Source organism: Panthera pardus, unplaced genomic scaffold (genome assembly GCF_024362965.1).
Source record: "Panthera pardus isolate Hobbes unplaced genomic scaffold, ASM2436296v1 HiC_scaffold_26, whole genome shotgun sequence".
Lineage (NCBI taxonomy): Eukaryota > Metazoa > Chordata > Mammalia > Carnivora > Felidae > Panthera > Panthera pardus.
This window is the reverse complement of record NW_026526832.1, coordinates 453,112-469,297: the sequence shown is the minus strand read 5'-3', so window position 1 is coordinate 469,297 and position 16,186 is coordinate 453,112. Positions and strand designations below refer to the sequence as shown.

The following is a 16,186-nucleotide window of genomic DNA, read 5'->3' as shown; positions in this document are numbered from 1 at the left end:
AAAAAATTATTTATTATTATTTTTTAAAATTTACATTCAAGTTAGTTAGCATATAGTGCAACAGTGATTTCAGGAGTAGATTCCTTAATGCCCCTGACCCGTTTAGCCCATCCCCCCCCCACAACTCCTCCAGCAACCCTGTTTGTTCTCTATATTTAAGAGTCTCTTCTGGTTTGTCCCCCTCCCTGTTTTTATATTATTTTTGCTTCCCTTCCCTTATGTTCACCTGTTTTGTATCTTAAAGTCCTCATATGAGTGAAGTCATATATTTGTCCTTCTCTGACTAATTTCACTTAGCATGATACCCTCTTGTTCCATCCATGTAGTTGCAAATGGCAAGATTTCATTCTTCTTGATTGTCGAGTAATACTCCATTGTATATATATACCACATTTTCTTTATCCATTCATCCATCGATGGACATTTGGGCTCTTTCCATACTTTGACTATTGTTGCTATTGCTGCTATAAACATTGGGGTACATGTGCCCCTTCGAAACAGCACACCTGTATCCCTTGGATAAATACCTAGTAGTGCAATTGCTGGGTCGTAGGGTAGTTCTATTTTTAATTTTTGGGGGAACCTCCATACTGTTTTCCAGAGTAGCTGCACCAGTTTGCATTCCTACCAGCAATGCAAAGGAGATCCTCTTTCTCTGCAACCTCGCCAACATCTGTTGTTTCCTGAATTGTTAATGTTAGCCATTCTGACAGGTGTGAGGTGGTATCTCATTGCGGTTTTGATTGGTATTTCCCTGATGATGAGTGATGTTGAGCATTTTTTCATGTGTCGGTTGGCCATCTGGATGTCTTCTCTGGAGAAGTGTCTATTCATGTCTTTTGCCCATTTCTTCACTGGATTATTTGTTTTTTGGGTGTTGAGTTTGACAAGTTTTTTATAGATTTTGGATACTAACCCTTTATCTGATATGTCATTTGCAAATATCTTCTCCCATTCCGTTGGTTGTCTTTTAGTTTTGCTGATTGTTTCCTTCACTGCGCACAAGCTTTTTATTTTGATGAGGTCCCAGTAGTTCATTTTTGCTTTTGTTTCTCTTGCCTCCAGAGATGTGTTGAGTAAGAAGTTGCTGTGGCCAAGGTCAAAGAGGCTTTTGCCTGCTTTCTCCTTGAGGATTTTGATGGCTTCCTGTCTTATGTTTAAGTCTTTCACTCTTTTTGAGTTTATTTTTGATGATAGTGTAAGAAAGTGGTCCAGGTTCATTTTTACTTTTAATTTCCTTGCCTTTGGAGATGTGTTGAGCAAGAAATTGCTGCAGCTGAGGTCAAAGAGGTTGTTGCCTGCTTTCTCCTCGAGAATTTTGATGGCTTCTTGTCTTATATTTAGGTCTTTGATCCATTTTGAGTTTATTTTTGTGTGTGGTGTAAGAAAATGGTCCAGGTTCATTTTTATGTATGTCGCTGTCCAGTTTTCTCAGCACCACTTGCCGAAGAGACTGTCTTTATTCCATTGGATATTCTTTCCTGCTTTGTCAAAGATTATTTGGCCATACATTTGTGGGTCCGTTTCTGGGTTCTCTATTCTGTTCCATTGACTTGAGTGTCTGTTTTTGTGCCATATAGAAAGCTCTTAATACATAAGAGTTTGGCAATCTAGACACGGGCACATTTGAGTAAAGAAATTAAGGATACATTAATTTTCAATACTTGTTGGAGATTTTAAGGGCTTTCCCTCTGAAATGCAGAAAATTTTCTTTTTTTTATAATTATAATTTTATTTAATGTCTCCAACATTCAATTTGAATTTCTTTTTTTAAAATTTTTTTAAAATTTGCATCCAAATTAGTTAGCATATAGTGCAACAATGATTTCAGAAATAGATTCCTTAGTACCTATTACCCATTTAGCCCATGTCCCCTCCCACAACCCCTCCAGTAACCCTCAGTTTGCTCTCCATATTTATGAGTCTCTTCTGTTTTGTCTCCCTCCCTGTTTTTATATGATTTTTGTTTCCCTTCCCTTATGTTCATCTGTTTTTTTCTCTTAAAGTCCTCATATGAGTGAAGTCATATGATTTTTGCTTTTCTCTGACTAATTTCACTTAGCATAATACCCTCCAGTTCCATCCACATAGTTGCAAATGGCAAGATTTCATTCTTTTTGATTGCCAAGTAATATTCCATTGTGTATATATACCACATCTTTATCCATTCATCCATCTATGGACATTTGGGCTCTTTTCATACTTTGACTATTGTTGCTATTGCTGTTATAAACATGGGGGTGCATGTGTCCCTTCGAAACAGCATACCTGAATCCCTTGGATAAATACCTAGTAGTGCAATTGCTGGGTCATAGGGTAGTTCTATTTTTAGTTTTTTGAGGAACCTCCACACCGTTTTCCAGAGTGGCTGCCCCAGCTTGCATTCCCATCAACAACCTAGCATTTTCTTCTTAATTATAATCCTAATCACCAGCAACCCCTGAACAGTGGTGAATTCCTTCTGGTCATTTTTCTTTAATTACTTAAATGGAAATTACTTAAGTGGAAAGACCACTTTTATTTGTATTGCAAAAAGGTGAAAAGAGTGAATATTCTGGGTGGTGGATGTGAAGGATTCTATATCCTTGCTGGAGGCAGGCTACAGAGGTAAGGAGCAGGAACTGGAAGTGAGGGGTCCTTAGGGGAAGGCTGCTAATGCTAAGTCTTGGCTTTGTGGTAGTATCCTGTGTAGGCTGGCCACTCTGTAAAGGAAGAGCTTTTCACCTTAATAGGCAGCAGTAAGTAAAGTCACTCATAAGACTGGCCGTATAGCTCTCACCTTCCCAGACAGCTTCCCAGAAAGCTTCTGTGGTTGGGCACAAAGGAAGACCAGAGAGAAAGTGCTCTGGATATCCTAGGTTGATAGGGTGGCCTCCTGACAGAGTGGTAAAGTAGGGCTCATCCTGCTTATTACCAATCATACAGTTCCTGAGGTTTCAGTTATTTTTATTATTTTTTAAAAAGTTTATTTATTTATTTTGAGAGAGATGGATAGAGACAGAGAAACCCAAGCAGGCTCTGCACTGTCAGCATGGAGCCTGACCTAGGGCTCGATCCCGTGACTGTGAGATCATGACCTGAACAATAAAGTTCCTCTTTATCCCAAACTCTATCTTCTGCGTTATATTTTGGCTCCAAAAGTGGAGTTTGGTTTTTGACAACATGGCTAGGAGGCACACATGAAAGTTAGTAGGCATAGGAGTTACAGAGAATAATAAGTGGTAAAACACGACTCTAAGTGGGTTGTGGCAATTTGAATCTGTTCCTTAACTTCTCTCATTCTTTAGTGAAAGATTTAATTTACTTTCTTTGTCTTAAGTCCATTTTTCTATTTCTTTTATCATGCCTCTGTGTAATCTATTCTGAACTCAAACGGCCTCCATAGAAGGTAACATGAAACAGAAGTGGTCCAGTGGATCATGCCCCCAACATGGAGTCTGAAGATCTTTTTTCAAATCTGGACTGTGTAATTTAAGTAACCTCTCTAGATTTCAAATTTATCCTCTTTAATATGGGGAAACACAATGCCTACAATAAAAAAATTCTTGTAAGATTGGATTCAACAAAGATGACTACATAAAAACAGTATTATTATGCAAATGATATGTGTTCGACATACTTGGATCTGTGAAGGTTTTAATTAGTTCTTCCATTGCCAACATCCAAGAAACAGCAAGATGGCAGTTCTGCAAAAACACCCAGTTTCCTGATTTCATTGCATCTTTGATCATTCTTTCAGCAATGGGTCCTTGTCCTTGCCCCAGTGAAATTGCTTGCACCCTGAATTCAACAACAAAAAATGCTGTTTTATGTTATTTTTAGGTAATGAGATTATGAAGAAATGTAAATTTAGTAGATTCTTGCCTAAAATATGCACACATTTCAAATCCTCATTCTAGTAGATGTGCAAATATTTTTCTATTATTTTCTTGTTTTTAAAAACTTTTCTACTGTAACACATATGGAAAAGTCCAAAAAACAATAAATAGCTCTATGAATGATCACAGATGAACACCTGTGGTTGAGAACACAAGTTTGCCAACATCCCAGGGACATCTGTCTCATGCCCCTTTCCATTCCAATCATTTTCCCTTCCTCCTTCCCAAAGGTACATGTTATCCTGATTTCCAACACTATAGATCAGTTTTTTAAATTAAAAAAAATTTTTTTTTTTAAATTTGAAGTCTCACATCCATACAGAAAAAGAACGTAATCATTAGTGTATGGCCTAATGAATTCTCCCAAAGTGAATGTACAGTTGTACCACCACCAGGACAAAAAAAAAAAGAGCATTACCACCACCCTCCTAATCAATATCCTTCCTCATTCTCAAAGGTGAAAACTACTTTGAATTCTAACACCATAGAGTAATTTTACATAAATGGAATCATATAGTATATATATAGTTTTTATTTGGTCTGTTTCAATTAACATTATTTTTTAGATTAATTCATATTATTGTGTGTCATTATAGTTCATTCATTTTCACTGCTATATAATATTCTATGGTGTGATTATACCAGAATTTATCCATCCATTCTGCTCTTGATGGATGTTTGGGTTATTTCTGGTTCTTGGCTATTACATACAATGTTGCAATAAACATTCTTGTGTGTGTCTTTTGGTATACATACACACCCTATTTTGTTATGTATATTTCTAGGAATAGAACTACTGTTTGACACAGTATGTGTATGTTAACTTTATTATAATTTCAAACTGTTTTCCAAAGTGATGCCACCATTCCACACTTCTACCAGGAGTATTTATTTTTCCATGTACATGCTAACAACTGGTGGATATATATATATAGTGGTGTCTCACTGAGTTTTAAATTGTTTCCCCTTTTCATAGGTTTATTTACTGACCCTCTGGCTGTTCCCATTTTCCGATTTGTATCTCCTCTCTCCCCTCCCACCCTTCCCCCACCCCACCCCCCATGGATTACCTACCTTTTATTGATTTCTAAGAGTTCTTTATATTGGATGTAAACCCTTTGCTAAATTTTTACTGTCTCCATAGTTTTGCCTTTTCCAGAATGACATATAGTTGGAATTATAGATTCCAGATTGGCTTCTTTCACTTAATAGTGTGCATTTAAGGTTCCTCCATTGTCTTTTCATGGCTTGACAGCTCATTTCTTTTTAATGCTGAATAACATTCCATTTTATGGATGTACCACCGTATATTTACCCATTCACATATTGAAAGATATCTTGGTTGCTTCCAAGTTTGGGAATTATGAATAAAGCTGCTATAAACATCTGTGGGTAGATTTTTGTGTGGTCATGACAAAGTTTTCAACTCCTTTGACTAAATACCACGGAGTTGATTCCTAGATTTGTATGGTAAGAGTATGTTAATTTTGTAAGAAAACACCAAGTTGTCTTCCAAAGCACCTGTACCATTTGCATTCCCACCAGCAATAAATGAGAGTGCCTGTTCTTAGTATACATTAATACAATCTGTTTTTCATATAGAGTAAACTTTTACAGATACATTAAAATAGTGTCTTAAATAACAAATACGTTTTAATCACTATTCCACTAGATTATTATACATTTTGGACAATCTTCCATTCGTTCAAATGAAGTTTACATCTGCTTTTATTATTTTTGACCCCATTTTAACAACATACGTAGCTAAATATTAATGTATCTTATTATTTAGTAAGGGATACCTAAGTGTAGGAATTCACACTCCACAGAGGAAAGAAAAAGGGGCAAATTTTAACAAGGAGCTGTTCACATGAATTATAAAAACGACACAACGTGGACCTTACCGTTCTGAATACCCGCTGTCCCGGGCAAACCTCTGGAATGCCCCCATAGGATCCGAGCCTGTGCTTAAGATGAATACCAGGGGAGTGTTATACGACATGTCTTGATACAGAGTGGGCAGGTCCACAGGGGGTGTCTCTATAAAGCGTTTTCCAAGACTTTCTATTACAAAGTCTGTAAGAGCAAAAACTATCTGAAAGTTGAAAAGAAAAATATTAAAAAAAAATAATATGTTGAAGATCCTTCATAATTCCATCCCATTTCTCCCCTTCAACTTCTCAGAGGGTGGTGCCCTGTTCTACACTCATTCTCTCTTGATTAGGTATATTTCTTCCTACTGGGTTTGTGCACAACGGGTTTCTGCACCACGTAACTGCCAACAGCCATGGTTCTCATGACTTCCCTGAGTAAGATGACTACCGGATGAGAGGAAAAGTCCCTTGTCATTCCCTCCATCTATAAGCCTGCTCCCCCATCCTTGCCTCTTTCTGTCCCATCCTTGTGCATTCCTTCCACATTCTCATGGACTTTACTTTTAGTCTATCCACCATTTTTTTTTTAATTTCTTAATGTTTATTTTTGAAAGAGAGAGAGAGGCAGATAAAGAGGGAGACACAGAATCCAAAGCTCCAGGCTCTGACAGCACAGAGCCCTACGTGGGGCTTGAACCACAGACTGCGAGATAGTGACCTGAGCTGAAGTCGACGCTTAACCCACTGAGCCACCCAGGCACCCCTGTCCTTCCACTGTTTCTTTCTGCACTATTGATCTCTCCTCTCTCCTAGATTTTATTATTGCATAGTTAGGATCTACTGTGCACAGTTCTTAAAACCAAAAGTTTTCCCTTGATTGCTGCCCCTTCCTAGCTATTTTTTAAAGTTTATTTATTTATTTTGAGACAGAGGGAGGCAGAGAGAATCCCAAGTAGACTCCGCACTCTCAGTGCGGAGCCTGATGTGGGGCTCGAACTCTTGACCTATGAGATCATGACCTGAGCAGAAGTCAGATGCTTGACTGACTGGGCCACCCAGGCACCACATCCCTCTCAGTGATTTCATCTCTTTGATTCCCTTCATAAGCCAGCTTCTCAGAATTGACTGCATATCTTGTCTCCCCATCTTCCGTTCTCATTTTAGTCTTCAGCCTCTTCTGACCTTTCTTGGGAATTAGCCTCAGCTTGGATGATCATATCCTTGCCCCACCACTTCCTACACCAATGTGTTGCCTTCACTGATCCTATCCTAGCCTGCTTACCCTACTCCTGCTCTTGCAGACCTTCTCCGTCTCTAGCCTGTATGGAGCCTGTGTGTGAGATCCTAAGGTATTTGTGCCAGAAGGCTGTCATGATAAATATACAAACCTAACCTATAATATCTACAAGGCAAATGGCTCCCTTAAGGCTTGTGCAGTGCGCATCTGGCACAACTATAAGCAGCAGCCCTTCTTTAAAATTAACCCTCCATTAGGTATTCACATCACCCTGTCCAAACAATCCTTGCATGTTTTTTTGTTATTGTTATCAGGAGAGGGGATATCTCAGTCTGGGTCAGGGCCATGACCCTGATTGTACCCTTCTGTGGCCAATCTGGGAAAAGATGTTTACATGCTTGCCCACTTACATGAGGCTATATTGGGGCATTTCTTATCAGTTCCTCAGCTCCAGCTTCAGAGCCCTCTGTATCTATAATATCCTTACTTTCAGAGTCCTTATCATCCAAGAAAGTCTTTTCATGGTCTTAACTCTGGGTATTTGGGGGTCTTTCTCTATGTACTTCCTGCACCATCCTCCAGTAGGTTCTGAGATGATAGGACCCACTGACCTGCTTGCTCCTCAGGTTCCTTCCATAACACAGGCTGGAATGCATCTACTTCTGTGACCCTTCTGGACTTATGCTGTTTTATTCTCATCAAGATCTTTATGGCAATCCTGGTAAGAATTTGATGTGAAAATGCTTCAGATTTCTCATACCTATGATCTAGAGAGTTAGGCATTTCTTAAAGACCATCCTCTGAAAATCCCATGTTTGGTTGCAGGATCAGTCTCTTCCCTCTTTATCACCAAGTTCTTTTCTAGGAGCTCCTCTCACTTGCTTTTTAAGTTGAGTTTCCCAATTCTGACATATGTGACTCCATTATGTCTTGCTTAGAACTGTTTTCCTGGCCTGTGGCTTTATAGTCTCTGGCTGAGACCTTCTGTGTATTTTTAAGTTCATCTTGTCTATCAGAATCCACAGAGAATTGCTGAATTTAGATGAATAGTGCACAAATTCATTCTTGAGAGACTCTGTGTTTGAGAATTCCCTGACCATTGCTTTCACTGTGATGAGAAAGGAAGCTTAAACATTTGGGGATCATGACCCCTGTTCATCCCTCTTGAGTGACCAAACTTAATTTCAGCTGTAGTATATTAGATGAAGGATAAAGATCCTGGGTGGCTGTCAAACTGGGCATTATATTAGAACAGAAGTACTCACACTTTTCTCCAACATGCTGAAGTTCTTCTTTTAAAAAGTTGTGGTAAAATGCATATAACATAAAATTTACCATCTTAACCATTTAAAGTATGTAGTTAAGTGGTAAAATTGCATTCATATAACTGGTGTTTCTCAAATCGGAAGAGCTGTGCAATTGTTGCTCTAAGATTTCATCCTGGGTGACTTTGTCTACAGTATGGCTTTTTTTTTTTTTAATGTTTATTTATTTTTGAGACAGAGAGAGACAGAGCATGAATGGGGGAGGGTCAGAGAGAGAGGGAGACACAGAGTCCGAAACAGGCTCCAGGCTCCGAGCGGTCAGCACAGAGCCTGACGCAGGGCTCAAACCCACAGACCGCAAGACCATGACCTGAGCCGAAGTCGGATGCCCAACCGACTGAGCCACCCAGGCGCCCCAACAGTGTGGCTTTCAATAGAGAGAAAGCCTGGCTCTCAAAGAGCCTGCCACCTTCCTGAGGTAGAGGAAGGATGGATTGAAATACCAGGACTGTCAAAGTTGGGGTTCTCAGTAGATCTAGCCTTGGAAATTAACAATGCTGCATGTCACGACATATGTCTTGATGTCCTCATTCGTCTGCTTTGAGAATAATGGTTTCTTCTTATATATGTTTAATCATATTAAATCAGGGGTTCACAAAGTATGGCTTCAGGATCAGCATCAGCATCATCTGAGAAGTTGGTAGAAATGCAGAGTTTTAGCCCGTTGGTCAGACATGCTGAATCAGAAACTCTGGGAAGTACCCTCAGGTCTCTGTGCTTTCCCAAACTCTCCAGATGATTCTTTTTTTCTTCAGATGATTCTGATACATGCCAAAATTTGAGAACACTGGTATACAGGACTTTTCTTAGCTTGGTGTGGTCACAAATTATTCTCTGTCTGGCAGTCTTTATTCCTCTCTGATAATTTCTTTTTACTCTTTCTAGTTCAAATTGCTAACAACCTTGTCCTGAGAACTATTGATAATATTGATGACAGAGAAAGAATTGTTGGAACGATAGGCATTCTACTTCCTGTTGCAGTTCTAATGACTCAATCACCTGGTTTACTTAGAGTTTTTTGAAATGAAGTTCCATCTAGGTCCAAATATGCTATTTCTGAAGGACGCTGAATTTTGTGCAAGATTGTAGTACCTCACACAAGCCACTGTATTGGAACATCCTCTTTCTCCCAAAGGAGCAATTGACTCTACCATGTAGAAACACTGGACACCCAATGGGCTCTGCCTGTGAACAGACCTGGGAATAGCAGTCTCTCATTGTACAAATCTGGTCTCTGGTCTTGTCCCTGTTATAAGGCTTCCTCAGATTGTCTTTTTCTCTGGCAAGGTAATCCAGATCTTTGGAACATGAATTCTTTACTCTGGAACCCAAATTTCCTTAGTAAGTCATTCTCTGGAATCAGTACCAGAGTAAAGGTTGCTCCCAAATGCCTTGGTCACTATATCTGATTGAGAGGAGGTGTAGCTGGTATAATATTGCCATACTTGGATATTCTCTTCAGGGTAATTTTGTTGGTGGTCTTGACTGATTCAGGTCCCTGTCCTCTCTGGAGTGCATATCTAGCTCTTCATTTCTGAAACCTAATCCAAATTCCAGACTCCTCTGTGTTGATTTGTAAAGCAAGTTTTATTTGATGGTATGACATAAGGAAGGTCTTTGGTTCAATGTATTAATAAGAATTTTCAATTGATCCTCTGTGAATTTGGTATGGCTGTTACCATTTGTGGCTTTGATCACATTTGGAGAACTTTTCTGGGACATGTTGCAAGAGTCCTGGAACTGTCTGCGATGCTTCATTTATTCTATTGATAACTTTTGCTGTATTGAAACTCTATACATCCTTAATTTCCATGTCACTTTTTTCTCCTGGTGTTCTTCTTGCCCCTATGACTATTCCTTCTCATCCTTTCTTTCTTCCCTTTAAAGTTGGTGCCCCTCAGGGTTTCATCCTTTGCCCACCTGCCCTTTTATTGTATTATGCATTATTCCTATCTGATTCCAACAACTCCCATTTGATATACTTCCCAGCTTGATGCTGATAATATGCAACTCTCTATTTCTAGCCTATGCTTCTCTCTATTGAGTTTCCTACCTACATATTAATTGGTCTCCAGGCTGCTACATACTCTGATAGCTGGCAGATACTGCAGACTCAGTGACAGCTTTCTGTAACATACTTCTCCTTTCACATTTGCTCAGTTGTTGTTACATTATCCCCTCTGGCACCCAAGCAGAAACTGGAAGCCATACCAGTTGCCTCATCTCTACATCCCCCTCTATCTCTTCAATCTCCCACCTCTATCCTTTTTTACAAAAACTTTATTTATTTATTTTGAGAGAGTGCATGTTTGAGAGCAAGGGGAGGGGGAGGACCAGAGAGAGAGGGAGAGAGGGAATCCCAAGCAGGCTCCACACTGTAAGTGCAGAGCCAAACATAGGGCTCAAACTCATGAACCGTGAGATCATGCCCTGAGCCAAAATCAAGAGTCAGACGCTTAACTGATTGAGCCACCCAGGCACTGCATCTACAATCTCTATCCAATTCTGGCTGCTACAGCTTCTTACAGAGACCAGTCCAACAATCTTCAAACTGGTCTTGGTGACTGTGGTTTTGTTCTCTTCAAAAGACTTCTTCCCATTGTCGCCAAGATCTGAAAGGTCTATCAATTCTCCACTACTGCCCTGTGGTGACCGCTGTCCTCTCTGGAGAGCACAAGTCCCTAATGGTGCATGCTAGGAAAGGATGACTAGGTTCCTGGATGGCTCTCTAGCCTTTTCTTTCATTTTCTGCATAAAACATTATGGTCTATTAATGACACAAAGTCTCTATTTCTTGCAGTCTCCTCCCAAACTTGGCCATTGTTAATCTCTAAATAAATAAATCTAGTCAGTTATGAATCATAACTGGCCGATGAGCATTAGTAGAAATAACTGTAACACAGACCTCTAATTAAAAAAAAAAAAGCAACACCCTACCTTCTCTTCTTTGCAACATTTAATGAGAAGTAGCTTTTGGAAAGAACTCAATACTGGATGCCAGGAATTACGGTTTTTGGTCTCTTTTTCTTCTGTCATGAATTCTTCCTCCTTACTTTTAGAATAGCCTTCCCATTCATATGGATTGATATAAGTCTCAAAGGATCCTAGAAACACAATTTAAAAAGATGCTTTAATTAGAGTTGGTTTGACTTTGAAATTAAATAAATGTATTTGGTAACTTAAAAATGTCTACATTTACTATCAGTTTTTACAACAAATGAAAATATATTAATCTCCCCTTACCCAACCAACCTAATTAAAAATAATTTAAAATTGGATCAGAAAACAAATCCAATAGCAAATCACTTACAAAAAGCAAAGCTAAAACAAAAGAAACAAAGAGGTTAAAAATAAAAGGATGCGTAGAGAAACATTAATCAAATGTGAGCAAAAAAGAAAACTGAAGTGATAAGAGTAACATTGAATAAATTAGAATTCAAGGCAAATATAATTAAATGGAACAAATAGGTCAAGTTATATTAATTAAAATATATAATAAAAACAATAAAATGAACCTATGTGTCAGATAACAGTGAAAGAGTACATCAAGTAATCACTGCTGGAGGTAAAGGAAAAAGCAGAAAAAAGATAATTGTGGTAGGAAATAACACATAATTATCAAGTCTGTGATAGATGAAGCAGACTGGAAGTTCTGACATATATAATTTGAACAATCTAAATAACATATGGATAAATTGACATATATAGAACTTTATGCCCTAATAAACAGAATATATTGCTCCCCTTTCCCCATGGAATATTTATAGGAAATGGGCTTGCATGTCACATGAGGGTTAGGATCCTGGTTAGCCTTTACAATTGTTTTAAATATTTAGTGTTTATTTTTGAGAGAGAGAGAGAGAGTGTGTGTGTGTGTGCGTGTGTGAGAGCAGGGGAGGGGCAGAGAGAGAGGGGAACGACAGAGGATCCAAAGCAGGCTCCACACTGACAGCAGTGAGCCTGATGTGGAGCTTGATGTGGAGCTCAAACTCAAGAACCATGAGATCAAGACCTGAACCGAAGTCAGACGCTCAACTGACTGAGCCACCCAGACACCCCACCCTTTATAATGGTTTTAACATGTGGCAAGAGTTAGCACTGAAATTCCTGTAGGCAGGGTATACAGTGCGCTGTAAGCCTCTCAGCAAGCCAACACAGCCAGTTTGTCCTCTAGTAATGAAACAGGTTCCTTTGGTTGGACCTTGGGCAAAATCGTTGGCTTGAATGTCAGGCTAGAAAACCTCTTTCCTCAGCTGGTCTGCTGGGGCTCTGTTCTGAGGGTCTAATAATAGCAAAAATGTGGTGACAGCAATTCAGTGACACTTGAGACTATTCTGGAGGAGTGTGCACCTCTGCAAGACTTCTAATTTCTAGATGGCATAAAGACAATGACATGGTATGAGACCACAGGGCACAGCACACAACTTTGGTTGAAGGTGGTTGTGTTACTCTGAGGACCAGATAGTAGAACCATTTATTCCAAAAGGACTTCCTTTTTCTCGAGGTTCTCATTATTTATAGTATATTCACTAGGATTCTGGCTAACGAGAGAGGATAAGAGCATATTTTAAATAACTCTCAATTATTAGGACATGAAGCACTTAGAAACTATCAAAGACAAAAGATTAAGCAATTAGGAAGCTTTAGAAGGGAAGAATGCCATTGGAATTGATTATTAAACTTCACCTGCAAAGATCTAAATTTCACATTTAGAACATAAGCCCTCCTATCACACATGTACAAACCTTCACAATTGTATAGGATTTCCAGAATAAACCCTGAAATTTAACAAATGAAAGCAGGAAAGTAGTTTTAAATAGCTGAAATTTTAGTCCCAATCAACAGGGATAACACACGGTGCTTTTTGTGCAAACATGATGAGTTGTTCCCAGAATTACTTTGCCTTCTAGCCTCTACTCCTTCCCTCTTTCTTTGCCTGTGTGTTTATTAGGCTCCATCTAGTTCTTTCTGCTTTGGGTCTGTCCCTAACTGGCCATCTTTAGCCTTCCCCTATGAGTGTTTTCCTTTTTGTGTTCTACTTCTATCTCTAGGTGTCTTGTTTAACTGGTCCTCAATATAGAAACATAATTTCTATTTGATGCATTTATTGAAGAGCATTTCATTTTTTTCTAGTCTTTATTTAGAAATCAAACAAGTACATTAGGATTCCAGAAGTTCTGGTCCATGTACATTTTAAATCATTACACTTACTGGTTAAATAAATATTCATATTACAAGTAGAAGAGTGATTATCAAAGGGTAGAAATAGAACACAGAACTTCAAATAAGTATGGGGTAAATAAAAGAATGGATAAGCCACCTGAAGGCAAGAAAGAAGAAAACAAATGAAACAAAGAAAAAGGCTGCCAAGAAAAAAAAAATCCCCACAAAATAAGGTGATAGAGGGGCGCCTGGGTGGCTCGGTCGGTTGAGCGTCCGACTTTGGCTCAGGTCACGATCTCACAGGTCCCGTGAGTTCGAGCCCCGCGTCGGGCTCTGGGCTGACGGCTCAGAGCCTGGAGGCTGCTTCCGATTCTGTGTCTCCCTCTCTCTCTGCCCCTCCCCTGTTCATGCTCTGTCTCTCTCTGTCTCAAAAATAAATAAATGTTAAAAAAAAATTAAAAAAAAAATAAGGTGATAGAAGTAAGTCTGAACAGAATCAGGATTTCTCAGTCTCACCACTATGGACATTTTGGGGCAAGTGGTTACTTCTTCTGGAGGATTGTTCTGAGCATTGCAGAATGTTTAGCCACATTCTTGGTTTCTACCTACTAGATGCCAGTAGCACCATACAAGTTGTGACAACCAAAATGCCTCCAGACATTGACAAATGTCCTCTGGGAGACAAAATATTCCCCAGTTGAGAGCCCTTGAAATGGAGCAATTATTGTAATAAATATCATTGAATTAAAACTTTCCTGTTAGAAAAGAGAGACTCTCATACTGCTCAAAACAACAAAATTCCACTTAACATACACCAAAAACATGATGATGACACAAAAGAGTTAAAATTAAGAGTATAGAAATATATAGAGGCAGAGCCCTAACCAAGATAATTGCACTTTAATTACATTAACATTAGAAAATATATTTTAAGGCAAAAAAGAACTATTTAGAGTAAAGGGCATATTATTCAAAAAAGGAATAATTTACTAGGAAGATAATAATCCTAAGCCTAGTCATAATGAACAGCATAGTTTCACAAGATATGATGGGAAAAATTCTGGAATTTCAAAGAGAAACTGGGAATCATAGTGAAATCAAGAGTCAGATAGATGCTCAAATGACTGAGCCACCCAGACGCCCCAATTTCTATAACATAATTATGTTATAAACAATACAAAGATAGCTCCTCCAGATCCTAAATGCTTTCAAACTAAAAAAAATGTACTTTTCTTTTTTTCAGGGCTTTTCTAATCATCCTTTTTATTTATTCTTTTTTTTATGATTTAAATTTTAGTTAACATAAAATGTGTACTTTTAAAATTGAAAGGGCTGCATATTAAAACTTGTGAGAAAAATTAACATAGAATATTATAATTCAGAGCAAGCATTACTTCTGGGGAAGAGGGAAAGGATCCTGTGAGGGAGTATGAAAGGATAATGGGAGTCTGGTATTATTTTAGTTCTTGATTTGGGCTCATAAGTACAGTTAATTTTTGATAATATCTAGTTGTACAATTTTGATTTGTGCACTTTTCCATATGTATGTCATCCTTCAATAAAAAGTTAAAAAAAAAAAACCCTATGGGGTGCAGCTAAGGCAATTCTTAGAGGTAAGTATATCCCTTTTAAATCGGTATAATAGTAAATATAAAATATTGAAAATTCATGCGCCAAGCATTGAACTCAAACATTCAACTGGGAGAGCAAATACTTCACAATTTCTTAATAATGAAGAAATTTCCTAGTGAAAAATATTGATATAGCAGAAGAGATTAAAGGAAACATCAAAGTTAAGATTCACGAGCCTAGGGTGCCTGGGTGGCTCAGCAGCTTAAGTGTCGCACTCTTGGTTTCCACTCAGGTCGTGATCTCACAGTTCGTGGGTTCCAGCTCGCACTGGGCTCTGGGCTGACAGCATGTCTTCTGCTTGGGATTCACTCCCTCTGCCCATCCCCTGTGCGCGCAGGCTCTCTCTTACACTCTCTCAAAATAAATAAATAAATAAATAAATAAATAAATAAATAAATAAATAAAATAAAATAAAATAAAATAAAATAAAAGAATGCCTCAAAAAAAAAAAAAAGATTCACAAGCTTGTTTACAATCCCTTTATAGCAGATCCTTTTTGACATATTACCTATTCGTATGGAAATAGGATGTAACAGTATGTATTGTGTAAGTCCTTTAAAAACTGGAAATGATTCTTCTAAGTCACAGCATGCGAACCACATGGCATTATGCAGCCAGGGAACTTCAGGCTTAGGTGGGCGTTCCTATTAGAAGACAGAATGAAAATGAGTAATAAGTCACAAAGACAACCACAAAATATACTTTCACCTTGTCCAAGTGAAAAAGCAAGCTTCAGTTGCATGTTAAAAATAACCATTTGCTGAGGCCAAGTAGTAATAGGTGCTGAATCAATTCTACCTGTACACCTTTGCCCAGAAGTGCAGCTGGGGAAAGCTTTCCAGGTTGACATTTACAAGAAGCAGTTGATCTGGTGAAGGGTTAAAATTAAATCTGTGAAGTCGACTTCTAGCCTGTTCCCCAACATGTTGCACCAGTCTCTCCCCACTCCCCAAATATTATGATTTTATTCCCCTCAAGACTAGTTTTCAGATCTGATTCCCAGATGTTCTCACCTCTAGGAGATGGGGAAAGCTGAGTAGTATAGCAATATCAGTAGCAAGACAGGTGATGATCTCA

At 38.5% G+C, this 16,186-nt stretch overlaps 1 protein-coding gene across 1 annotated transcript in view; it reads right to left on the bottom strand.

Moving 5' to 3' along the window:
- Positions 1-16,186, bottom strand: part of DNAH6 (dynein axonemal heavy chain 6) — a 241,924-nt gene that overhangs the window by 30,978 nt on the left and 194,760 nt on the right. Inside the window, exons 62-65 of the mRNA XM_053890890.1 lie at positions 15,618-15,753; positions 11,252-11,418; positions 5,783-5,973; positions 3,620-3,780 (exon numbers count right to left, since the gene is read on the bottom strand). Of these exons, the coding sequence (XP_053746865.1) occupies positions 3,620-3,780; positions 5,783-5,973; positions 11,252-11,418; positions 15,618-15,753 (655 nt within the window). The remainder of the gene's footprint in view (positions 1-3,619; positions 3,781-5,782; positions 5,974-11,251; positions 11,419-15,617; positions 15,754-16,186) is intronic.